This window comes from Canis lupus, chromosome 23 (genome assembly GCF_048164855.1).
Source record: "Canis lupus baileyi chromosome 23, mCanLup2.hap1, whole genome shotgun sequence".
Taxonomy (NCBI): domain Eukaryota; kingdom Metazoa; phylum Chordata; class Mammalia; order Carnivora; family Canidae; genus Canis; species Canis lupus.
This window is the reverse complement of record NC_132860.1, coordinates 14,948,575-14,974,875: the sequence shown is the minus strand read 5'-3', so window position 1 is coordinate 14,974,875 and position 26,301 is coordinate 14,948,575. Positions and strand designations below refer to the sequence as shown.

Below are 26,301 nucleotides of genomic sequence, written 5' to 3'. Positions count from 1 at the left end.
GCAGGTGGCTGCATGAGCTGGCATTCTGGGTGCAGAGGACTGCATTGATAGAAAGCTCAGGGATAGAAGTAGGCCTTCAAGGCTGCGGGAGAAGCCTTCATATCTTAATTAAGAAGATCACTCTGGTGGTAGCCTTAACGAAAGGTGGGGGGGATGAAATGCAGGATCAGCAAGCCGTTGGGAGACTACTTCCTAAGCCTGGGAAGGAAATGGTGAGGCCTCAGAAAAGGCAGGGGAGGGTTGGAGGTGTGGATGGGCCTGAAGGACAGATGTTTCTGCAATTGTATGTTTGCATATGGATTATGTAAAGATGGAGAGCCAGGAGAGGAAGCCATGCGTGACTGTGGGGTTTCTAACTTGTGGGAGTTGGTTGTATCACCCCTGGGAAACTCACTGGCAAGGTGTCACTCAGATGTGACATCTCTAGCTGACTTGGGAACCTGCTGCCCCTTTGATGAAACTTTAGAAGCTGTGACTAAAATTGAGGGTGGTTAGCTAGTAGTGTGCTGACAGATAATTTTCTTTTATTCTATTTATTTTTACTGACAGAGATTTTAAAACACATGTGCATGCACACACAAACTCCCTTGTGCACACACACACGCCCACACATGTGTTGATTAAAATTTTCACTGATTTAAAGCATTTGTAGCACACAATCTACAACTACTAATAAAAATACAGTGCCTTTTTTTTTTTAAGTTTTTGATAAATTCCAGGTAGCCAATTGATGCTCACAGAATATTTTCAGTATCATCTCTTACTTTCTCAGCCAGACTGATGGCTGCGGGCAGAGAGTGCAGTCACCCGGCACTCCCCTGTCTCTGCTTAGGTCTGGGAAAGTAGGCCTTGCTGCCTCACGTCCTGCTTGGCCGGAGGGCTTGCTGGACTTAGGCCTGCTTTGTCAACATTCTCTCCCAGGCCACACCCGTTCAGTAACTGCTCTTGGGTTTTGTTTCCTTTCATTCCCTCCACATCCTAGGTCAGCGACCAGAGTCCCACATACGAGACCACGGGAGTCATGTAACTTCCACAGGGGCCCTTGATCCTCGGAACCCCACTTGTGAACCAGCGTCTCAAACAGAACTCCCCCCACGGCTCGCTGATGGTGGGCCGCACGTAGAAGCACAACTACTTTTGCCTGTGAGCCTGTTCATCGTAGCATTGAGGAGATGCAATTTAACATGTCCCGTGACACATACTCCTAGCTCTCATCCTACTTGACCTTTCCCCAGTATTTTAAGTGGGTGGCTTTGGAAGCTCTTTTAGAAGCTTTATCTGACCTTGCCTTTACCCGTGATATTACTTGACCGAGAATATTTCTTTTTTTCTATTTCTCAGCCTCCTCTGTTGATTCCTCTCCCTCTGTTTAACCCTCTGCTCTCCCCAGCTCCATCTTCCCTCTGCACTCTGCCTGAGGGTGATTCGTTATCAGTGACCTGTGCCTCCTGTTCAGCCTGAATCTCTTACTCCCCAGCCTTGCATATCCAGCTGCTTGTTGGATGGCTCCGCATAGACATCCTCTTGTGCCCTCAAATTCAAATGCCCAAACGAAACTGGTTGCTTCCCCTGCTCCAGTGTCCTGTTTTTCCTGTATTCTTTGTTCCAAGAGGCAGTATCATCTGGGAGCCAAGACCGCCCTCTGTGCCATCAGAGCCTGTCTCTTCCCTCTGTCTCAAGCATGTCAAGAAGACCCGGTTAGTGCCACCCCTTGATCCAGGCCCCTCTCTTCCTCAGAGCTGCTTCCCAAATTCAGGCTTTCTTCACCTCCTCCGGACTGTCGCTCTGTTCCCCTGGCTTCCCTCGCTGCCTCCAATTAGCTCCCTCTGTCTCGTCTTCATTCCAGAGCGAGATGTCTCTGGAGCGAGGAGTGAGATCTCCATTCCGGACTGAGCCCAGGTAGGATGTTTAAAGCACTCTCCTTGACCACCTGGTGATGGCACTTTGCATCTGCAGTCTGAACTCTCCGCACGGGCCCTCTCACTGCAGCCAACTTAGCTCAGCTTCTGCTGTCCTCCTAGCTACTCACTTCATAAACCAAGCTAAGTAAATACTCCCAATTGCTCATTCACACTGAAAGGTCTATAATTAAATTGCAGAGGAAGGTCAATCAAAATTCATATAATGGGGTTGATTGTTTCTGAGTAATAGTCTCTTCTCTCTCAACTTCTACCTACTTACATTTTCATGGCAAAATAACCATCTCTTGGCTCCAGATGCCTGGGTCTAGGCTGAGATGATGTCATTGTGACTCCCCTCTGTGTGTTCTTCATGTAGTTTGGGAGTGCCATGTCCATTAGGCATACCCAGCCCCCATCCACATCTCCTCTCAAGGATGGAGGATGGGGGGGTGGTATTCGCATCAGAAGCTTCTCATTTTTCTCTGAGCTAGAAAACCTTCTGCTGAGATCGAGACTTTGTGTTAGGGGAGATCATACATACATGGTGGCTCCCTGTTTGCGACTACACGAGAGGAACAAAATTGGATTATGCGCAGCTTTCAGAGTTGGGGTGGACATTGGGTTGCTCCCCTCCCTGGATAGCTTTCGCAGGGAGAGTGGTACTGGAAATTTACCCGCCCTGTCCTTCAGCTGGTTTGTTGCTGAGCCAGACCTGTCTGAAAGTTGAAATGGAATCCTGGAATACTTTTTCTCTTCTCAGGTTATCAGTACTGGCTGTCAGGAATTTGTTACTGTCTCCTAACACCTTTTAGCTTGAGAACCTGCTAAAGGCAGTCCAGGTGTGTGAAGTTACATTAGTATGTGGATGCCAGAGAGGGACTTCAATCTAAACTATTCATATGTGAAAGGGTAAAAACAGAATTAAGAAGGAAAACCCTCAAAAATGTATATAACCACCATGGATCTGCCTCCCCCACCCACCCACCCAACTGCATCTCTTATACAGCCTTACGTAGATAGATTCTAAGTTGTGCAGGTGCAGAAGTGCTACTTTTTGTCCTCTTTTGGTCCTCTTAGCTGTCTACCTCCAAGTCACCCAAAATGGGTGCCCAGAAGCTATTGGCTTTAGAGAGTGTCTCTTTGCTCTTAGCACAGCTCTTAAGATAGCGGGGATGGGTGCTGGTTAAGAAGTGTGTTCCCAACCTTAGCATACAGACTGTACGGATTCTCTTTAATCACTTTTCCCCAAGGGAAACTCTACGGTGAATGTTAGCTTTGCGTTGTTTTTGGAAGGGTTGGTTTCTCATTCTCTTGGGCTTTTCCAAGAATCCTCAATGCCCAGCACCCCACCCCCGACCTATTCTGCTCTCACAGTAGCTGTCCTTCTTGTACTACCTACGTGCATTTCCTGGGAAGTATGCCAACTCTGTTTGGTTGGGACCTTGGGGATGCTCAGAGGGAAGCAGAAAGTGGAGGACAGGATACCAGAGCTTTCTCATGTTCTCTGACTGCGTGTGTTTGGAAGGGATATGAAAGGAGCTGGATCTCATCATTGTGGCATCATAGCATTACAGGGTGTACTAGACCTTCAGGCAAACCAAGGCTCCAAAAGGTCAATAACTTTCCCCCAAATCAGTGACTAGTTAATGGCAGAGTTCTAGAGTCTACTTATCCAGAGTGTGGAAAAGGATCTGGAAAACTCTCATTGGAAAATGTGTCATAACCTCATGAAGGTAGAAGCCTCAAGGTTACATATGTTAAAGAAATATGGTCAGTTATCTCCCCCCCACCCCCCCACCCCCGTGCTGAATTCTGGCGAGCAAGCGGATTCTGAATTCCTCAAATCATTTCTACAGAGCAAAAAAAAAAAAAAAAGTCGGACTAATGTTAATCATGGGAGCCTATTATAATGATATATAACTTGTCATAACACATTATAATATTATAGCAAATACATTTAACCCACAGAGCCTTCTCAGGGGGGCCTTAACTCCGTTTAAAATCATGTTGCAAGCCTCGATAGCAAGATGCAGCCGCAGAGTTCTCTGATACCTGCATCCCACTATCGAACCAAGCCAGGGTTAACAAGAATCCTTTCTGAAAACCCCTGCGCCATTTCCCGAGGCTTTAAAAGTCTGTTTGGTTTTGTCAAGCACCTCGAAACGGGAAGTCGCGATCGCGATCGGAGGAAAAACCTTTGGAGGAAAAACCTTTGGCGGTTATGCACTAAGCTTGCCCCAGAGTTGGAGTCTCGGTTGTCATGGAAACCGCACTGCTACCTCATTTATTAATGGAGGCTTGCTGGACTTCCGGAGGTACTCTTGCCCTGTCCTGTAAATTCATCCTAGAAAAATGCAGGTTGACTTTTCAGCTATTTCTACTGTCATTTCTCAGGCATTCGTCCCCACATCCTCAGGAGCTCCAGAAAATTGGCCGCATGCAGTTTCAGAACAGTGATTTTTTTTTTTTTAATCTGGCGAGCGTGTGTGAAGGCCGTTCCCTTTCTTTCATACTTAGATCGTGTTTATGCCTGCCTGCCTTGTTCAATAAGTGAATTTTTTTTTGTTTTTATTATGCCGCCGTTCAGAATTATGTGGATCTAAAATAAGGGAAGAGGGAATGGAAAAAATCAGTAATGAGAGACATTGAAAACCTTGATAGTGGCTTTAGGAGCTTTAGGTGTTTCTGAGCCTTCCCTAACTTTTAAAATTCTAAACTTTGCCTTTTATCTGAAATGAAAGGTTTCTTTCTTCTCACTTCAGTAAAGCACTTTCCGAAAAGGTCTCAGACAAATGGTTTTAAAGTAAGTCTAATTTCACTAAACTAACTCTCTCCTGCCAGGCATATAAGTATGAACAGTATTGGAAGTTGCCTCCAGAATTTTTTTTTTTTTTTTTTTTTTTAAGGGAGGGCAATTGTTTATCTGGGAGGATGCAAATGGTGGTTTTAAGCCTTTAAGTCATTCATCATGCCTGGCAGCCTCTATTGTCTCATTGTTGAGTCTGAGCCAAGTGAGACTCTTTCTTGGTCTTGGGAGAGAGGTACATGGATCTGGTTCCACCAAATCTGTGTTCTTGGGGAGTCTGAGCCCTGCCCTAAAAGAAGGTAATAATGTAGGCGGGCCCCTAGGTCCCCTCCAATTGGGAAAATGGGTCCCCATTTTCTTATGTCCCATAAAGATTAGGAAGTCACTCTGTGTTCAAAGTAGAAGTGACGGGACTTGTTTCCCCTCAGTTCTTCCGTCGTCCCTGCATTACTGTTAGTTTTTAAGTGCATTTTTGTGGATGTAATAAAATATTGTTTACAGTCAGCTACAAAGTAAGTAATTACAGTCTGGCAAATGAAATTCAATATAGCTTTGTCGTGGTTTTTTGAATTTTAATTAAACCAGTCTTAGAGTAAATTATAAATGCCGCTGCTTTTGTTGTGACAAGTGACATTGACAAAATATTAATCTAATGGCTAGTTATTCACAGAAGCTAAGTGTCTTCTCTAGTCTGCAGGCTTTGGGTGTTTGTTTTTGTTTTAATTTTCTGTTTATGCTTTAAAAAAATCCGGAGAAAAGAATAAAGTTTTCAAACCACATGAAATAAGAACTCCATGTATGGAATATTCCATCACTGATATCTTGCCAGCCACAATTGCGAATGTCTCATTTATGGCACTGAAAACTTTTTTTTTTTTAAACCAGATGTCTCTGTGGTCATTTTTTTGGTATCGTTAAAGCTGGGATGAATAACCAACTGTTGACTACAAAGCCTAATATTAAAGGAATAATCAGCCCATGTTCCTATTAGATCATTTCCCTTTTTCTTTTTCTTTCTTTCTTTCTTTCTTTCTTTCTTTCTTTCTTTCTTTCTTTCTTTTTCTCTCTCTCTCTCTTTTTTTATGTAAATTACCTTGTGGTATTCCTTAAAAATGGCATTTTGTTGGTTGTATGTCCCTTTAATAGCTAAATTATCCACATTACTTTCTTTGGAGATTCTTTTAACTTGAATTTATGTAATTATCTGTAAAGGACACATGTATTTTGAATGTGTCAATTTTTTCTGTCATTTTTTTGTGCTTCCCTCCATCATGGCTCAAAGCTTTTCTTTGTTTTAACATTCTGATGTTTAAAAATGAATGTGAAGATTTTAATTACAAGGTCTTTACATTAGTGCAGTAGTTTTTAATATGATGAACTTCAATCCAAGGATAAAATCTTCACATGTTGTTTATCTCCTTCTACCCTTCAAAGCTGACTTAGATCCCAAAGGTTAGAGTAAAATCAATTTCATCCCACAGTTTTTTCCTTCAGTATGCTAGAAATTCCCATTTGAAGAGTAGAGCCAATTACACGTGTGTGTGTGTGTGTGTGTGTGTGTGTGTGTGTTGGGGGGTGGATGGTAAAATCACATTGAGTCAGTTTCCAAATATGATTGCAGCTTACCCAGGGATTAAATTGTCGCCGCCGCCACCACCACCACCAACAACCACTGTCGTTAGATCGTGGGGGGCAAGGGTAGAGAAGGTGCGAGACGCTTGGTTGTAGACATCCAAATATGACAGCAGAATAATCTCTGCAACAATATGGCAATGGAGCATTTGCTGACTTTAGAGTGCCAGATCAACCCCAATATTTTTTCAGGGATGCTAAACCTCTTGTAACTGCTAAATTGGATTTGTCACTGAATGAAGTATCAGCTGCTGTTGGACAAGGCCATAAAAGCCAGCCGGCTGGCCCTTTGTAGGCAGGGCTTACCCAACGATTGATATGTTTTAGCACTTTTGGGATTATTGTGATTAAGAGGAAACCATTCTGAATGAGAGAGAAAAGAGGGTAAGGATGCACAGCCCACAGCTGGTGAGCAGCATGTGTTTGCTGCTGAGGAAGTCACCATTATGGCTTTCTCTGGGTTCCTGCCCTGATTGATGGGTATGAAATCTTTATACGAAGAGGCAGTGTCCTTATTTCCTCCAGTTGCAACTCCCCTTGCAGGGCCATAGGCATTTGGAAATGTTGTGGACTTGAGAATTCCAAATGCTTTCAAAGCACTCACAAGCATGCTCACACACCCACAGTGCCTACCTGCATTAGTCTTCACACACTTGAGTTAATTAAGTGAAGGTGTAGAGGTTTCAGGAGTAACAACAGAGTGTCCACTCTCATTTCCCAGACCCAGAGCTCTCTGACAGCCATTAGAAATAGACCTCCATGTGGTTTGGGCCTGAGTCGTTTGTATGTGTGTGACGCTACATGGACACTGCACAGCCAATGGATTTGCATACTCGAGTACCTGGCCTAGGGCTTGTTAAGTTCCGGAACCTTACTGTTCTTTCTACAACAGGTTTGTTTTCAAGAACTTCCTTCTGCCGAGAGCCAGTAGAGCTTTCGCATGGGTCTTGCACTGGCCAAGGCAAGCAAGCCCCTGTGAGGGGCAGCTTGTTGGGTCGTTTGGAGTTTGAAGCTGCCCAGTACTTGCAAACGCACATGGAATTGGTCGCCTCTTGGGCCATCCCAGGAAGACTGTGCCCGGTTCATGCTCAGAGTTTGCTCAGCATACCGCACAGGAAAGAGGCCGGCTTGCCAGGTCCTGCAGAGCGTCTTTCCAAGCCTGTGAAAAGCACGAATCATCCAGCAGCAGAGCATGCTTACAGCTGGCCCTTTGCTAGCTTTGATCTGCGAATCAGGCCGCTCCATGAATGCCCTTATTGTCATGTTATGTGTACACAGTGTGTGAATTATTGAAAATAGGGAGGCCTGAGCCTCATCTGGTAGAGATTACAGTGCAGGCATGCTGGGCGAAGGTCTGTAATTGAAAATCCCCAGATGCTGTTTATTTGGCCTTTGTCACATGACCTGCTGCAGGAAGATTGTCTGAACAAAATGTTGCCTGCATGGAGAGTGGAGCCCACCCTCCCCCACCCCCGGAGTCTCCACAGGCTCAGTCTGTACACAGCTTAAACACCTGCCCAGAGGATTTTTAAAGGCTTAAAATAGATTCGCTCATAGCATTTAAATAGAGGGCATCTTGCTTGTTGGTTTAAACTGCTTAAGCGGTTGTTGACTTGTGGAACCTTCTATCCACACAAGGGTTTGCTGGATAATTTCACTCTGAGATATCTTTGCAAAGCAACCTTCAGGGCTAGAGCTATGTAAGGATAAGTAGTTTGGGCTTTGCCTTTTCTTTAAAAAAAAAAAAAAAAAAATCAAACTTGTGTGTGGTGAATGAGCTTGCAGATGAAGCCACGTTGACTGTATGTATCCCTTGTCTTTAAAAGTACTGTGGCTCCTCAAAATATGGTTAGCTAGCTCATCTGCGTTTTATCCAATTCATCCTTAACCTGTTCTACCTATGAAGAAGTTGAGATGTCTCTTAGAACATGTGTTTTTCTCTACTAGATGCTGAATGTTATCCTCCAGGCAGGTGGTGGATTGAGGCAGGATGGTAATTCTGAAATTGGTGAAGATCACAAGAATTAAAAACACTGTAATTTTGAAGAAGGAAGGGCTTTGAGTTTTCCATGTTCTTGGCGTTAGGGAATAAAAGAACCACTCCCCCTTCCTTCGCCCCACCCCGTGTCTCAGTGGTGATTAGGGGTGCCTTGTACATTTCCTGGAGCTTAGGAAGAGGAGAGGTTCCTGGGTGGTTGGCATTCCCTAAGCATTCACCTGGACTGTGGGTTCCTAGCAGCCAGGAGCCCTGTCGTGTTCATCTTTACCTCCCGGATATCTGCCCGCACAGTGATTTCTCTGGCCTGCCAGTTCTATCTTCCTCCCTCTCTTCCTGCCTCTTCAAAGAAAACATCTAGTCACTACCTCCTGTGTGCCGTGATGTCAGTTCTTCAAATATTTTCCCTTTCAAGAGGTGGCTAAGATCAGTGGTGTCACCGTTAAGTAGCACCTTCTCCGTCCTGTGCCAGTTTTTTTTGGGGGGGCAGGTGGCTGGGAGCTTGGGAGTAGGAGGTATCTGCTGCCTTCAAGAAGCCCATAATTTGTCAAAGAAAGTGCGTGAGAACACCCACAGGAAGAGTGCAGCATGGCAAGCTCTGTGCTAGACGCATGCACCAAGTCTGATGAGCTGGAGGGGCAGGCCACGCTAGCTGGCGGGGACCTGGAAAGTACCATTTGACCCGGGTTTCGGCATCTCAGAAGTAAGTGTTCAGCAGATGTGGGCAGGATCCTGAGGGCACCGGTGGAGAGCGAGGGGTTGGTCACGCGAAAGCAATAGAATCCAACACGGTACGATGATATGTGTGGGGTGTGACAGGGAAAAAAGGCACAGACACACTCAAAAATGGGTTTGTGTGTATAATATTTAAATTTTTTATAGGGAGGTTGCATTGCATATGTATCACCTGGGTAATTTGAAATTTCGAAAGGAGAATAAAAAGGCGTTGACTATCCAGAGTGTGAAACTCAGCTGAGAGAGACGATCTGGTTTGCTTGATCACTATCTCAAATAGCCCAGTGCATAGGCCATGGTTTCCCCCTTAATGACTGGCCTGTGTGTCCTTGCCTTTGGCCGCTCGCCGTTTTGAGACCACTCGAATGTGGCCAGGAGCAGCTGGGTGAGTGACAGGGAGCCTGACAACCGCGGGAGGAAACATCTCTGGATATTCATTTATTCATTCATTCATTCATTCATTCATTCATTCATTCCCCTCAGACTATTCTTTACTGGCTTCTCTCATCCTCGTAGTACCCTGCTTTTATCATGTGGCTTCTTGCCTCAGTTTCCTTCCTGTACTCTAAGCACCTCGAGGGCAGAGACCTGTTATTCCAGCATGTGTCTCCTATCGTGCAGTGCCTTGTACGTATAGAAGATATTCGACGGGTGTTGTTGAACAGCCAAGAGGAGCGCCCTGGGGCCAGATGATGAAGGCCTCAAATGCAGAAATTGGAGTTGAATTCGATCCCGTGTTGCAGGTGGTGAATGGAGAACATAAAGCCTCTCTGCGGTGCGGTCTGCTTGCTGGTTGGGTTGTGCTCCCCTCCTAGATCTTCTCACTAAGCACTTAGCAATGACCTTGCGAGGAGTTTACCGTACCGTAGTGTGGAGGCCGTCTTCAGAGCCGTCGGTCTGAAGTTAAGGCATGATGAGCTTGGAAGTCAAAGCCGGGTTGGAATCCCAACTCTGCCACTTACCAGTTTGGTAACTGGGGTGGGTCTCTTCGAGTTTAGCCCCCCAGTCAACATTCATAAGCTGCAATGAGGGGGATGTGGAGGCGAAGCATCTGAGCCTACAAGCACAGGGCTTTCCTGGTGCTGATCCATCAGAGGGTAGAGGGGGACTGTCATCCACACCCCTCAACTCACCGCATCTCTGTCTACCACACAGTGAGGTTTTTATTGTGCTTAGTCCTCAGACTTTAATCTCTTTAGTCGGAGTGTACTTTAAAAAATGTCCTTTATGATTATGGTTTCTATATTATTTTCACAAGAATTACCAAGTGCCCGGGCATTTAGAATCCTCCTTTTTTTAAAAGCATGTTTCCCCCGCAGTGGCTCATCCTGTGTGAGTGTCGTGTTGACCAAATGTGTGGGTAACTCCACCTTTGTCCAGCAACTGCTGCAGGAGCTCCGGGAGCTCTGGCTTTATTCTTCCGGTGAGAGTTGTGTTTTATAGTAAGAACTAAATTCTGGAAATCCAGTGGGGGACATGCTATTTAATGCAATGCCGCCGGCCTATTCATAAAGATAATTTTACAACCTGCCCCGAATTACAAGAATTTTGGCCACACTTAGCCCTTGGCAAAAAACTAATTCCTGCTATCTTACTCAATGAAGAATCTATTCTAAATTAGAAGGTTATTGTAGTGAGTCAGTAGTTTGCATGATGCCCTTTTAATGCGAAGATATAACAATAAAGGGCTCCTTTTACTCTGAAACAGTTTCTGTGGCCATACCAGTTTTCGAGTTGAGGGTGCTGCAGAGATTGTGAGAACAACATTTTCAGTGCAGCATGGAAAAGCTGTTCAGTTTCAATAACCCTGAAAGTAGAAGCATTGTAGGTTTATGTAAGATGCCATGTGGCATGGTGTTCTGACAGAACCCTTGTATACACCGGTTCAAGCAATGAGAGCATATAAACCAAGTGCAGTGGCTTTACATAATAGCTCCAGGACCATTTTAAATCACTTTGAGGTGCCAGAAACTTCATGTGTTCCTGCTAATGCATACAACAGGCCTCCAGGGGAGGTTTTTTATCTCCATTTCACAGGTGAGGAAATAAACGTCCAGAGAAGTTCAGTAGGTTGCCCAGATTCACACAGCTAATGAGTACGAACCCAGCTTCCCCCAAAAGCTTGAGGTATAGGCGGTCATACTCCTGAGTCACAAACAAAAACAAGCCTGTAGCATCACCGCCATTAAAGATTCTCCAGCAAAGACCAACAGTTTTTGGCACTTCGAATGTGTGGATTTCACACTCCTTTAAAGGCCAAATAATTAATAAATAAACAGAGTGTTCTTAGCAAAGTTTTTCATTAACAAGACTCTCCTGAATTGATGTTGAGATTAGCTTTTTTTTCTGGATCAGGTCCATGTGACTGTGGCATGTGGAGGTCGGTGCGGGTAGAAAGGGGTGAGGAGGAATGGAGCATGGGTTGGTGTCACTGGTGCCAAGTTAAGAGAGCAGAACGAAGGTCTGGAAAATTGTGCTGCCTGTCACTGAAATAGTCGTTAAGTGTGAAAGGGCTTACGGATCTCAAGTGATACCGTCAGCGCTGTCCACTGTATAGGATCCTTTCCTAGGTCATCTGTTCTGGGCATAGAAGAGCTCACTCCTTCATTCATTTATTGAAAGCACTTACTGAGGACCTACTTAATAGGTGCCAGACCTACAGGCAGAGAGAACTAGATAGATTCTTTCCATGGAGCAATCATATTTCTAAATGGAGAATGAACGGTCCCCCAGTTGAGTAATGGTAGTACAGAGCAGAAGGGTGTGTGCTGGGCACACGAGGGTGTGAAGGAGAATATGGCTAGCTCAGTTTGGGTGGCTCCCAGAAGGCTTTAGGGAAGAAATACTTCAGTTGGGACTTAGAGGGCTGAGGAAGTGTTTGTAGGCAAAGGAGAAAAGAACGAACATTTAAGGACATATGGTCCACTCCAAGGCATAGAGGTACAGAAAACCGTGACAGTGACTTGTGAAGCTCCTTGTACTAGAGTAGAGGAGCCCTGTACAGGAACGGGCTATTAGGCCTAGGTACCAGGTGAAGAAGGGTGTGCTTTTCTTATAGTGGCCAGGGACCTAATGATGTAACATAATCAGATGCGGGCATGAAAAGAAAAGGCAAATGCCCAAAAGATAAGCGAAAAGTTCCCTGAGAGCCTTTGGGTAGGGGGTCTATTTAGATTGTTTAGGGAGCCACAGGCATAGGTTCCATTAAATCCCATGCACACCTTGAGTGTGTGGGATACAAAGATGCTGCAGACACAGACCCTACCGTTAAGGAGCTTACGATCTGTTACACAAGGAACTCTTACTAGAGCCACAGGCTGGCACATGCAGAAATCAGGCACGGTGGGCCCAGGGCAGAAGGGTGACTCTCATCTCTGCTTCTTTCCCCGTCAGAGCCAAGCCACACTCAGCAGTTCGTCTGTCCCTCACACCATCTTCTGTTATCAGTTTGCTTTGTCATGTTGTCTTTTCCCAGCCACTGGTCTGTGAGATGAGCTCCAGGCTCCCCAACTCCTCTTCACACGTTCCCTGTCCAGTACATGTTTTGGGGTGCGGGGTGGTTCGTGGTGGAGATACCCTTTGAGCTGGGCCTGGCAGGATTTTGACTGAGCATCTTAAGGGGCTATGAGCAAAACACTGAAAACTACACGTGCATTTTGATGGTGCGGTGGATTCGGGTGATGGTGAAGGTGGTGTGTCAGAAGAACAAAAGGTTAGGGCCAGATGGTGGGACAACATTGAATACTACACTAAAGCGGTTTGACCTTTAGACTGTGGGCAGCGGGCCGTTGAACGTCTTGAGGCAATAGAGTGGCTAAGCCAGAGCTCTGCTTTGTAGGTAGCTGTGTATAGGATGGACTGGAAAGACCAGCAACCGGAGGCATCAAGTAGTAAGGCTAACTAACTTATTACCCATTGGAGGATTAGGAAGGTGATTGGCATCTCTTACTGTTTTGTAGAGATGAGCCATTAGAAAAACTGACTTCATTCATATTTACTTTCCTTCTAGAAATAATGACAACAAAAAGAATTTATCTGCAGTGAAGGAGGGCTGTATTTCATGTGAAGCATGGGACAGTTTTACTTGCTTGTCTCTCTTTGACCCTTGGAGTCTACGGCAAATGTGTAGTTTGTGAGCTGTCCCGCTAAGATGAAGGAGCGCATGGGGCTTTATGGGGCCATCGCTTGATAATGTTATCAGCTGCCGTTGACTGATCGGAGCTCGGAGAGTCAGGATTTGAGTTATTGCCAGGCGTTTTGAAGGGATGTGAGGAATAAGTTCCGACTAACCAGAGGTTAACACAGCCTTCCCCTGTGTACTCTTTCCTCTAAAGCTATTCCCTGTAAGCCCCTGGGTGAATGCAGACGCAGGTTCCTTTAGGCACTCGCCAGTGTTCACCTCCTGAAGGCCATCAGTCCATTTTGTAAACCTTTAGATCCGGAACACACAGTACCCGCCCCTCACAACCCAGAACAGGCTGTCTGGCCCATTTCTGGTGATTTTCCATATTGGTGCTTATTTTTGGTCAATGATTTATATTGGGGATTAACCGAGACACTGGTGTCCAAACTTCCTTATTGGCAGTGCTCTGGGGTTGGTTCAGATGCCTTTTTTTTTCTTTAGGTGAATCCTCCTTTATCCCCAATCTTAGCTTTGTGCTCCCCTCCCACTCTGATCTCCATCCCTGTCATTTAATCATTTATTGCATTAGTAAGTACTTACTGGGGACCTGCTGTATTCTTGACCCCAGGGGTTGCGTGATGAGCAAAACCCAGTGTGTGGTCAGTGCTCCTGTGGAACTTCCTATCTGGAAGAGGGAGAGGCAGGCATTTATCATGTGAGCCATCAGATAAATGGGACGTGGCGGCTGTGGCACAGGCATGGGGAAGGATGGGGTGACTTGACCCCGTTCTTATGAGCAAGAGCCTTTCACAGGTGTAGGTTCCTTGATGGCAAAGTGGCCTCTTTATACCCTCCTGATTCTGGCATGTTGCTTGTGCTTTCATAGGTGCCATCTGTTGTCTGACTAGAGGGTGACTGACCAGCTTCGGTAGGACTCCTCCTTCCCCCCCACCACCCACCCAATTGTTGCTGGTACAATGGCAGCAGTGTGGAAGAAAAGGTTAATTATTAACTACTCCCAGGTTGGTTAATAAAGACTCTTTACTGCCTCTTTTGGCAGTATCCCTAGATATTACCTCCCTATATATTTGGGAGGACAGGGTCATTAAACATCCTCGTTCTGTAGACCTCTCTCTAGCTGATGATGCTTGGTTCACACATTGTCCCCTACACTTGTGCTTTTCGGTGTTGACTTTCATAGCCTAAGGTATTTTTTTCTTTAGATGAACCTCAGCTAATGTAAGAAAAGAAGAAAACAGGGCAGCCTGGGTGGCTCAGCGGTTTAGCGCCGCCGCCTTCAGCCTGGGGCATGATCCTGGAGACCTGGGATCCAGTGAGTCCCACATCGGGCTCCCTGCATGGGACTTGCTTCTCCCTCTGCCTGTGTCTCTGCCTCTCTCTCTGTGTGTCTCTCATGAATAAATAAATAAAATCTTAAAAAAAAAAAGAAAAGAAAACAAAGAACTGATGACTAGAAAGTATTTATCCACCACCTTAGAGAATCTTGCTGAGAAAGTGGTCCGAAAACCATTCTTTCTATTGGGCACCGCTGCCCTGTCGGCGGACAGAGCCATGTCCCCTGGTGGGGTCACCTTGTGGAAGGCATCTCCTTTGCTTCTTTTCACTGGGTCATCTTTTCCTTTTCTGTTTTCACTTTATGTTGATGATCCCAGTGTCATACTGGATTATAGGGATGTGACTTCTCCTGTCCCTGCTAGTGACTCACTCCACAAACATTGAGCTGCCTGGGAAAGAAACAGAAAACATGAATGCCATTGGTTCTTATTATCAGCGACTCCATCATCTGGTTGGAGCCATGACTGAAATGATAGAATAGAAGGCAGACAGGACATAGGCCAGCAGCGAAGAAGCCCGTCAGGGGCTGTGGATGTTGAGGGAAAGGAGAGAGGCTTCTTCCATCTAGAAGGCTCCTGAAGGACAAGGCATCGGCAAGGTGGGCAGAATCAGACGCGCAGAGATGGGCGAGAGCAATACAGAGCATGAGAGCAGTTGTGCGTGCAGGTGCGGAGTGCAGAAAGATCAAGGTGTTAACAGGGAAGCTTCTGGTCGTCTAATGGGGCCATTGGGCTGAGTTAGGGTTGGTTTGTGAGGGTGTGCAGGACTGCAAGGTTACAGCTACAGCATCAGCACTATTTGATGCTGCTTTGTTCTAGCAGTCAAGAGAAGTTTGGGTTTTCTTTCTGATTCTCATTTTTTTTTTTTTAAACATGGTTAAAAGATGTGGGGAATGCCCGGCAAAGAGAAGGCCATTGTGGGTGAGTTAGAGCCCCTGCCCTGCTCCCGGGCTGTTCAACCCTCCCCCTGCATGGTTTGCCTCTGAACTGGGCTGCAGCCAGGAAGAGGAGGTTCCATTTGTTACTTCTTCCCTTTGTGGCTCCCTGCCTCCATTCAATTACAAAGTGGCTCTTACACGGTGAAAGCCCAGTGTCTCTGGGCTACAATTTCTAGCCACAGACCCTACATTTGCTGGGCCTCAAACATGACCTTGAGGCCACATCCCATCACACACCCAGCCCACAACAACGTTAACCAGCCTTCTGTCTAGGCAAGGCAAGCCCAGTGCAAACCCCACGCCTTTTCGTCCGTGTCTCGCTCTCCTCTGCCCCCTTAGCGGGAGAGGTCACTGCAGTTGGGATGCCAGAGGAGCCGTGGTGGCTCACTTTCAACTGCGCTACATTCTCACAAGAAAAGAAGGATAAAATCCACGCTGGATGGCAGTGCCTGGGGAGGGTCCGGGTTTAAAAGTGGCAAGTCAGGCTTTGTCTGTCTTTTGCTGCTGCGTCCTGCCTGTGGGAACACCAGGGGCCACCACAGCTGCAGAGCCTCAGGTCCCAGGAAGCAACAGGGTGTGTGTTTCCAAAGCAGGCTCATGTCACCGACAAGCTGCAGTACTGTGACACCTAGTGCTGAAGTGTGGCATTGCCACTCAGCTCTATAAGCTATTCCACGTATTGATGGAGAAGATGACCTGCAGATGCTTGAGCACAGAATCTGCAAACTCACGGGCCCAGAAAGGAGGTGTGCAGTGGCCACGGGAGCTTAAGGGTCAGCAGGTAGAATCCTTGTATAGGATTCCAGATCCCTGCTTCTGTGTGTAAGGAAATGCTGGTCTTCCATCCAGAATGGCCTCCCAGCCACCCCCCACCCAATAAAATCCGGTCTTATCACCTTAGTTAGTGATACGCATGGTGAAGTATTAGGAAGAGCCTTTTCCTACCTGTGACCCCCACAGCAACACAGAATGCAACAATAGCAGTAAAATAAGACACTTTGGTGGATGGGCAGACGAATGGAAAGACGTGTCAAAGCAAGTCTAGACAACGTGAATGATAGAATCCAGGAGGTGGGTATGTGGTGCGCACTTGTGAAATTCTTTCTATAAAGAAACTTCTGTGTGTCTGAAACTTTTCATGATAAACTGTTGGAGAAAATGTCATCTGTCCTCAAAGGCCTAGATATGACATTCCAGTACTTTGGGGGAGGAAGGTTCTAGACTTCCTGAATTATTTGTGGCAGATTACCCGTGCATGTTATCATACCCTCTTTCATGGCGGTGGTCGTGGTGGGACCTGTGGTGCAGATTTGCTCTTTTGACTCTTGTGTTGGGGGCAGCCCGGGTGGCTCAGTGGTTTAGTACCGCCTTCAGCCCAGGGCGTGATCCTGGAGACCCAGGATCGAGTCCCAAGTCAGGCTCCCTGCATGGAGCCTGCTTCTCCCTCTGCCTGTGTCTCTGACCCCCCCCGCCCCCCTTGTGTGTGTGTCCCTCATGAATAAATAGATAAAATAAAGAAAAAAAAAAACAACGCTTGTGTTGGACAGTGGCCTCCGTGTAGGCAGGTAGGCTGCCTTCTGTTTTTATCCTCAGTGCACCAGACAGGCATGATATAAGGTGCAAAGGAGATGGACCCCACTTGACAGTAGGATTAACTTAGGAATGCCATGCTTAACTTTGCACTTACCTTTCTTGAATGTTTGTAATGTAAGGTTTTCTTGGATCTAGCACCACTCTGTGTATGTTTTATTATTATTATTTTTTAAGATTTTATTTATTTATTTTTAGGGAGAATGCGTGAGAGCACAAGTGGGAGGAGGAAGGGCAGAGGGAGAGAGAGAATCTCAAGCCGACTTTGCTGAGTGCGGAGCCAGATGTGAGGCTCAATCTCAAAACCCCGCGATCACAACCTGAGCCAAAAACCAAGAGTTGGATGCTTAATGAAACTGAGCCACCCAGGTGCCCCTGAGTGTGTGTGTGTGTGTGTGTGTAGAAGAGAGAGAGAAATTAAGGTTAACATTTCTAATACCCAGCACTGTGATCATGGCTATAAAACACGAATATGCTGTGTGGAGCCAAGGCTGGCTGGCAGTTATGTCAGTGACTGTGCCCCAAGCTCCCAGGCCTTGGTAAAGGAATTCTGCATGCTGGGACCGCAGTTCAAATCCAGGGCTCTGGACTGTATGGATCCACCCCCATTTGGAGAGCTTTGGTGTAGAAATACATATAAATCAGACTCAGATGTTCTATCAAGGTCACTGACAAAAATCTGTTCAGAACCTAGTTGATTTCCCCAAAATATGTACAACCCCAGGTACCAAAAAGATATTCCTAAATCATTTGGACTGTCATACTTGTTTCCATAATGGCATATTTTAATTCTGGGAAGATTTAGAATTGGAAATAGAAGACATTAATAGAATCAGAGCCATAGTGTTAATATTTGACTTAGAGGATCTATACATATTGATGTTTCAAGTGATTATTTAAAATAATTTGGCCCACTCAACAGGTCAGCCTGTTTTTCCAAATTAAAATGTGCAACGAAATGATTGATTTAGACTTGATTATTGAGAGGGTTAAAGTCTTACTAGATTCATAAGCAGTATTAGAGCGTTTAAGATAATTTATTAGGTTTTTAAGAGTTGTTTAAAGAAAGGTTTTAGAAGTTAGGTCAAACAATTCTAATAGTTAAAAGAATTAAATATATTCTAAATTAAATGTGTAATTTAAAATGTGTAAAGGAGTTTAATTGCTTTGTAAAATGGACCAAACATTATTTGAATGGCCCTTTGAAAGCAATTATAGAGGCGCCTTGGTGGCTCAGTTGATTAAGTGTCTGACTCTTGGTTTCAGCTCAGGTTGTAATCTCAGGGTTGTGAGATGGAAGGCCGCATCTGGCTCTGTGCTCAGTGTGGGGTCTGCTTGAGATTCTCTCTCTCCCTCTGCCCCTCCCCTGCTCCTACACACACACTCTCTCTCTTAATCAATCAATCAATCTTTAAGGGAAAAAAAATAAAAAAAGGAACGCCTGGGTGGCTCAGTGGTTGAGCATTTGCCTTCAGCTCAGATCATGATCCTAGGGTCCTGGAATTGGGTCCTGCATCGGGCTCCCAGTAAGGAGCCTGCTTCTCCCTCTGCCTGTGTCTGTCTGTCTCTCATGAATAAATAAATAGAATCTTTAAAAAAAGTGATTATAAAAGTTATAGGATATATAAATTGAGCTTCAAACTTGAGGATGAACTAAGGTGTTTAAGTTTGTTTTTTAAATAAATGAATAAAATAGGCATTTTTTAAAAACCAGGTAAACCCAATAGTGTTTCTATATACAAAGCTGTCCTTGTGGTGCTTAAAAAATTCACATGAAATTAAGTGAATAACAAACACTGTTAGGTCAATGCTCAGAGTTAGTTGAATTTGAATTTAGTATCTGAATCAGCAGTATTCCTTATGGAGGCAAGAAGAAACACCCAGAAACTTCCCATTAATTCCCCTTCATGGCTTCAAACATGTTATAGAAGAAAGAACACAGGGTTTTGAAAGGTGATCTTGTTTATGTTAGAATGGGGACAGGAAGGATCCCTGGGTGGCGCAGCGGTTTGGCGCCTGCCTTTGGCCCAGGGCGCGATCCTGGAGACCCGGGATCGAATCCCACATCGGGCTCCCGGTGCATGGAGCCTGCTTCTCCCTCTGCCTATGTCTCTGCCTCTCTCTCTTTCTCTCTCTGCGACTATCATAAATAAATAAAAACTAAAAAAGAAAAAGAATGGGGACAGGAGAGTCCTGACACATTTCGGTGAAATGGTGGCTATGACATCGTGCTCAGCACATGGTAACTGCTCACTGAGGGCCTGTTGTAGACATCATAATTTTTAGAAGTGCTACAATCAGAGTTTGAGTCGACATTGTTGAACTCCAACGGTGCCATTTGCATGGACTCCAGGGTGTGTACAGTCAAATGTGGCTGTCCTGGATGGTGATCTCACCTCAACCAAATGCCGTAAGAAATCAGTTAGAGAGGTTATGTGTCACGCAGATCACGCAACCTTGTCTGCTTTCACAGGGAAAACGTGTGGGGGCAGACGTTTTTGCCATCTGGACAAGTTTCGGATAAAATTGCATGTAATACGGAACCTTGGATTTATTTTGTTCTGGCCACTCAGCCCCAAACGGGACACACAGTGAGGCCCTGCGCTGGAGGATGCTTGGCTTGTCTGCAGACATTGTCATTTTGGTCTGGCTTCTGGTAATGAGGCACTCCTGGCCGGGCTCTGCTGTCAGCGAGCCTTTGAGACAAATTGCAAAATCTGTACAACCATCTGAGAGATGGAGAAGTAGACCCGATGACACTACAGGGGATATTGGTAGTTCTCAAAAGTTTGAAAGAGAATGCTTAGAGAAGCAATTCTTAAACCTGAATTTAGAGGCCCTTTTCCAGCAGTTAAAGGGTAAGTTCAGACAAGCAACAGGATCTGACAGGATCCTGACAAGCAAGAATGATAGGCTTAATCTGGTGGGTTGAAATGTAGAAATAAACGTAAGGCTGTGTATTTGGATCAGAAAAATCACAACTATGCATGAAAAGACTGGGCACAGAGGTAGGGATATATCTGAGGAGTAGTCTATGATAAAGACTTCTAGGAGTTCAAATGACATAAACTGACAGTTCATTGTGGTTCCCCAAAATCCAGTGCAGTGTTAGGCTGCATCAACAGAGGTAGTGTACGTTAGGACAGGGGAGGCGATAGACTTCTGCTGTGGACTTGTCCTAGGAAGAGCACCACTACGGGCCTGAGCTCCAGGCTAGGAATGGAAGCTGGACAAAGGATGGTCACTGGATAGGTAGGGTAGTGTCTCAAAGCTGTCACAGGCAACAGAGGCAGTTTGGCCTGGGTATAACTCCAGAGGACCGGAAAGCTATCATAAATATCTGAAAGCCAGTCATCTGCGTGGCCTTGTTCCTGTTAAGAGGAACCAGGAGAACCTGGGGATGAGAATTACAAGAAGCCCCAAATAAGAAGGGTCTCTTTTTCTCCTCCTCCTCCTCCTCCTCCTCCTCCTCCTCCTTCTCCTTCTCCTTCTTTCTTCTCCTTCTTTCTCCTCCTCCTCCTCCTCCTCCTCCTCCTCCTCCTCCTTTTCTTCATGTTTTAAGGTAAAATGGACTGCTTCTTTAATTCTAGAAGTGCTTGGTTAGGCTTCTAAGAATTTAGACTTCTAGTGGTAGGAGCGGATGACCCAGAGGAACTTCCCAGCCCCAGGTTCCATGATTCCTTTGCCTTCCTTCCATGGTGGCCCTGCCCTGTGTGCTCCTAACACAGGCTGCAGACAGAGCCATGAGGACAGGCCCGATCCAGGCAGTGCTCAGGAGCTTTAGAATCCTCAGATGAGGTTCCCATAAGGACACTCATGGGTAGGGTCGGTCCTCATCATGCTGCCAGAGGAGATCTGGCGGGGGTGGTCCCTCTCTTTCCCTTAGAGGCTGTGTTATTTCCTCAATTTGTTCTGTGTGCCCAGCCTCGTGCTGGGTCCCAGGGAGGCTTTGGGGCCGAAGACCAAGCTCTTGCCATCTTTAGGTATGCAGCATGTCTGGGAAGTAAGATGGCCCAGACCAATCCTACAGCCAGCCCTGCACTTCCCTACATGAGTGGGCTCTTATTTCATGTAGTATTCATAACACACATCCCTACTTTGCTTCAGGGACATATTTTCCCGTGACGCTGTAGTTTTTCGAAGTCAGTCTGCGACCTCTCAGGCTGTCCCCTAGTGGGGTAGGGACGGGAGGTGTTTGTTTATACTTTTAGGCATTTTCTTTCCTCTCCAGGTTATAGAGCTTTGAGGAGATTAAGTCGTTTTGGGTTTGTTTTTTGGTTTTTTGTTTTTCTTTTTCATGAACATGATCTTGTGTATAGTTACTTATTAGCAGAGTGACCACCTTTAGGGAACGTCTGCTTTCACACTGTTACCTCCATATTATGGTAGGGTTTCTGCACCCACAGCAGTTCATCCTCCAGTGGCTCTGCTGACTGTAACCGGAGTGAACTAGAAATCTGGGTGAGGAGTGGGCATGAAAACTTAGATGGGAACAGAAACAGGCTTGTGGACTCCCACACAAATCCTTGGGTTTGTTACCCATACACCCCTTTAGGTCGAAGCATGTAAAGAAACAAAAAAGGCACATTTCTTTCCTCAGTTGCTAATCACAGTTCATAATTAAGTGCCCTTCATCCTCATTTTCCGTGGTAAATATTTTTGCAAACAATCGTACCGTTTTATTTTTCTAGCATTAGTGAGTGTACAGCTCCAGCTTAAAAAGTCTTGACTCTCAGTTCTTTTCTTAGCTTTCCCAGGCTGTTTTTCAGTTGTTTTTTTTTTTTTGCTTGTTTTGGTTTTTGTTGGCTTGCTTTTTTAAGGTAACCCATCTTATTGTAAATTCTTCTTTCTTTCAGGTAGGAATGAATTGATAGCCAGATACATCAAACTCAGGACAGGCAAGACGAGGACCAGAAAACAGGTAAAACAACCGGCCTGGACACTGTGCATGTCAGCGAATGGCCCCAACGAGGCATTTTGGCTGCAGTGGCTGTCTGTGCTTTGGCTCCTAGGAGCCCCCAATTTGAGTTCCCTGTAAGGACGTCAGTGGTGTAGGTGTTTTCAATTGGCTCAGTTTTCACTGTTCATCATTTCAGTGACCCCTTACTGTGTGGTCTCCGGAGTTCTTTTTATACACATCTGGGAAAGTGTCACTCCGAAGGACAGTGTACACACTGCTCCTGTACCGTACTTTAATACTAACGTTTCTTTCCCAAACTGTGCATCTGTAAACACTGCAAAAGCCGCAGGTGCAAATACACTTGGAAATCATGAAATTTTGAGATTTTGTGCATTGTACAATCCTGGTACAATTACACATTAGTCATGATTTCGATGAAAAAGTAACGCTAGCAGCCATGAGTATTGGCCTGAATATAATACCGAATGATGTGCGTCCAGGGAACTGTTACTCCTTAAGCTATGGCTTTTTTGTCAGTAGCTGCTGTGACGGAAATGAAGCTACAACTTTGAATACCTTTGTGCAGAGTAGTGTCAGGAATATCCCTCTGCCCTTTGTCAGGGCTCTGGCTCTCCTGGTTCCTTCTGATGTAAAGCGGCCCCAATCTCTGACCCAGTGCAGAACTGGAATGGATGAGAAATTCGTATTTAACTACAAACAGAAAAAGAAAGAAAGGAAAAGGTGGGCGGGGGGGGGGGAGAGAAAAATCAAACGAACCTCATGGGTGAGTTGTTAACAGAAAATTATTTTTTTATGTTGACCTATGCTGATCTATCTGGCATGGCTTTTAAAAACTATCATCATAGCCAAAGGCAGACTCCACTGTGGTCTCCTTCGGTGTGAGCAGCAGATTTCAGTCCTCTGCTCAGTGATGAGTTGTTTTCATGAGTGTTTATGGCGGGGAGAGCTTTTCCCCAGGAATGTTACATGTGCCCCCGCCGGGAGCCTGGCTGCTGAGTCAGCACGGAGGGCCGTGGCCTCCTGCCAGCGCGCAGAGGCAGGGCATTGTTCAGTGGATGTTCCCCCAACAGTGGACACTGGCCCTCTGCAAGTCAGAGATTCACGCAAGAACAAAATTTTGGGTGAAAACAAGTAAAAGCAGGAGCCAGAAGGAGGGACGAAGAGGATGAGGGAGTTCCTGCTTCTCCATACCTTATTTTTTTAATTATCATTTAAAGCAAATTGAAAAAAAATTAATCATCGAAACTCAAAGATAAAAGGACCTTTTAGTACCATAAATAAATCCTGCTTTTATCTTCAGGAAAGTATTTGAAATGAAGTAACTGCCTCAGAGTTGCTGAACTTTTAAATTAGAAGGTTCTAAATTTCTGAAACAGACCGATCTCCTGCCCCACATAATTGAAAGCACTGGACCTGAGCTGTCCCACTGGTCTGTGAGCTCTGGTCATGTGCCCAACCCCTTCACTGGGGGGACTCTTCTAAATTTAACCAAGTCCCACTGAAAGAGATGCAAATTTGTTTACCCAGTGGAATCATTGTGTTTCAGAAGCTGGGCTTGGCTTGGTTTCCACACCCCGGCATCCTGGGGATGTTTTTAGGCAGCAGTTGGTGATACCTCTCCAATGTGAATTTGTTGTTCAGCAAATCGTGTGGTTTTCAACCCAGATTTTTAACAGGATGGCTGGCTGGCTGTATTCACACTTTTCGCTTTGTAATAATATGCAAATCCACTTGGCGCCCAGTCAATATCCAAAAGAGTGGAAGGATTAAAGATATTTATAAGGGCAAAAAAAAAAAATGCTCTGCTAACTGGGTCTTTCCATTTCTCTTTGAGATCTAATTTACATGTCAGTATTATTTTAACATTTGCTACAGAATCCAGAGCTCTTAATGAGATCAGAATATAACCGACAGCTTCAGCTTTTTGATTCTGCAGAATGTGCTAATTTATGGATAGTCTCTTCTAAATTGAGAAGAAGGGATTTTCCCTCCTGATACTGAGAAGCTATAAATATTTTCGTTTACCTCTAGCCCCACCTTTTAAAATTTCAAAAGAAAACAGCTCCACTCTCCCCCCTCTCGATCCCGTGCCCATGATTTCTCCCTGGTGAGAAAACGAAGAGCAGCCTCACTTTCATCCTGAATCAAGTCACTGCAGTGATGACCCAGTCTGAAAAGCTTCGAGCAGCGCTGGGGGCTTGGTGTCTGGCTGGGACTGTGTATTCCTAACTGCAGAGCTTTGTTGAGATGCAAATAACCTCCCCCCCACCCCCCCACCCCACCCCAAAACCCTCCCAAGGAGTAGCGATTTTATATTTGATTTCCTTTTTTTTGTTTTGTTTTGTTTTGTTTTGTTTTGTTTCCCCTCATAAACCCGAACAATGTAGGTGTCTAGTCATATACAGGTCTTAGCAAGAAAGAAAGTTCGAGAAATTCAAGCCGCCATTAAGGTACGTCTGGCTTGCCCAGTTGTAGGGGGCTTTTCATCTCCATGGTTACAGGCTTTTCCTTTGTTTTCCTCCCTTTTCCCCTACCCTGCAGGTGTCTAGTCACATTCAGGTTCTTGCCAGAAGGAAATCTCGTGATTTTCATTCCAAGCTAAAGGTATGCGCTTTCCTGCTTTTTGGCTTGTGGTTGCTACGCATCTCACTTCCTGTTTTCCATGGTGACTGGTGAATGCCTGGTGCTGGGATTCTCGTAACCTAGTTTCCTCGCATGTGAGAGCTGTTTACATTTCTTTGTGTCTAATCTCTCTTTCTGTACTAGCCTCACATTAAGCTCAGAGTGTGTGTGTGTGTGTGCGCGCGTGTGTGTGAGTGAGTGTGTGTCCCTAATAACAATGCAAATGCAGCAGAGAGCTGGTCTTGATAACTTCAGCACAGAAAACTGATTTTTTTTTTAACCTTCAAATGTCCACCAAACAGCCCTGGGCTAGGAGAGACAAAAAAAAAAAAAAAAAAAAGAAAGAAAAAAAGTCCAGAGACACAAAGTTTAGTGTAGAAATCGTAAAATGAATAAGTAAGTCAAATAAAATAAGAGTCACTTCTAGAGCAGTTATCATGAAATTCCTTCAAAAGAATATTTAGAAGTTATTTTGCGCTTTTTGTGTATTTTAAAGAATACTTGTGAAACATATGTCTTTTCCATGTAATTGTTCACGTGTTCTTTCAACACGGAGAGTATTTTCTGCCAGATTTCTTCCAAGTTGCTCGATATTTTTTTTAAGTGTACGGCTCTGTTATTAAAAAAGAAATTTGAGGTGAGGCCTTAAAATGAAAAGATCTTAGAGATGGGAAAGCTCTTAATCAGATCCATGTTTGTAATTCCATTTATACTTGAGCTTACTTTGTTTTTTTTTATTACATGTGTCTCCTTTTCCAGTCTCTGAAAATACATTTCCCAGCAAAAACGGAGGCATTGACGTGGTTTAAGTGCAAGTCCTCCCTGTTTTCTTCCCTTCCGAAATTTGCAGTAAGATGTATACGACCCTTTTTTTCTTAATGCTCTCTATTTGAGAAATGCAGAGGGATTCTAGTTTGTACAGAAGAGCTTTACTTTATAATAAAAATGCATTTGTAGCCTATATTGTTGCCTTTCCCACATGCCTGCTTTTTTTGTTCCGTTCTGATTTTTCCCCCCATACATTAATGAAATTTGTTCTTGTACTAAACTTAAAGAACAAAGTATGATTTCACAGCACTGAATGGTGAACACTGGGATCCTTCCCAAAGTCCTCCAACTTTTTTTTTTTTTTTTAAATGCAAACAAGGCTGGCTGTGGAGCAGGACTAGTGACCAGGAAGGAGCATTTGGTGGCCCTCTGCAGTGGGCAGCATGCTGGCTCGCTCGCACGTGTGGCTGATGGTGGCTGGCTTTTAGCTGCACTGGCTGAGCAGTAGAAAGATTAAGATAACTTCATAGACTCTGCTTTTTAACCAAAGTGCCATCCTCTCTATGTGGATGTAACTACCCCAGTGTTTGCTCAAGTTCTGACTCTGTTTCTGGTTTCTCTGCGCTAACGAATTAATGATGTACAAAGAAGTTTACAGACCTCAATTTTGTGTTTCCACCTGCGATGTTATGAATTGCTCTATTTCTCTACCGTCCGTGTGGTTCCCACCGACTCACCAGGGCACATGGCCTGGGTCCGAAAGCCCTGTGCATGGTGAATAAGGAGAGCCCTCCTGTCCAGAAGGGATGCAAGAAATTCTCATTTGGGGATTTTAAGAATCTTCCTCAGTGGAAACAGTTTACCATTATTTTATACACACATGTACACACAGACACACAGTTGTATTTGTGTTT

The 26,301-nt window shown here is 45.1% G+C and overlaps 1 protein-coding gene across 8 annotated transcripts in view; it reads left to right on the top strand.

Moving 5' to 3' along the window:
- Positions 1-26,301, top strand: part of TEAD1 (TEA domain transcription factor 1) — a 268,795-nt gene that overhangs the window by 170,453 nt on the left and 72,041 nt on the right. For 4 of the 8 annotated variants that reach the window (XM_072794037.1, XM_072794035.1, XM_072794033.1 and 1 more), the window contains exons 3-5: positions 21,933-21,997; positions 24,385-24,447; positions 24,539-24,601. In XM_072794037.1, coding sequence (XP_072650138.1) covers positions 21,933-21,997; positions 24,385-24,447; positions 24,539-24,601 — 191 coding nt within the window. The remainder of the gene's footprint in view (positions 1-21,932; positions 21,998-24,384; positions 24,448-24,538; positions 24,602-26,301) is intronic. The other 4 variants (XM_072794036.1, XM_072794032.1, XM_072794031.1 and 1 more) reach the window with 3 other exon arrangements.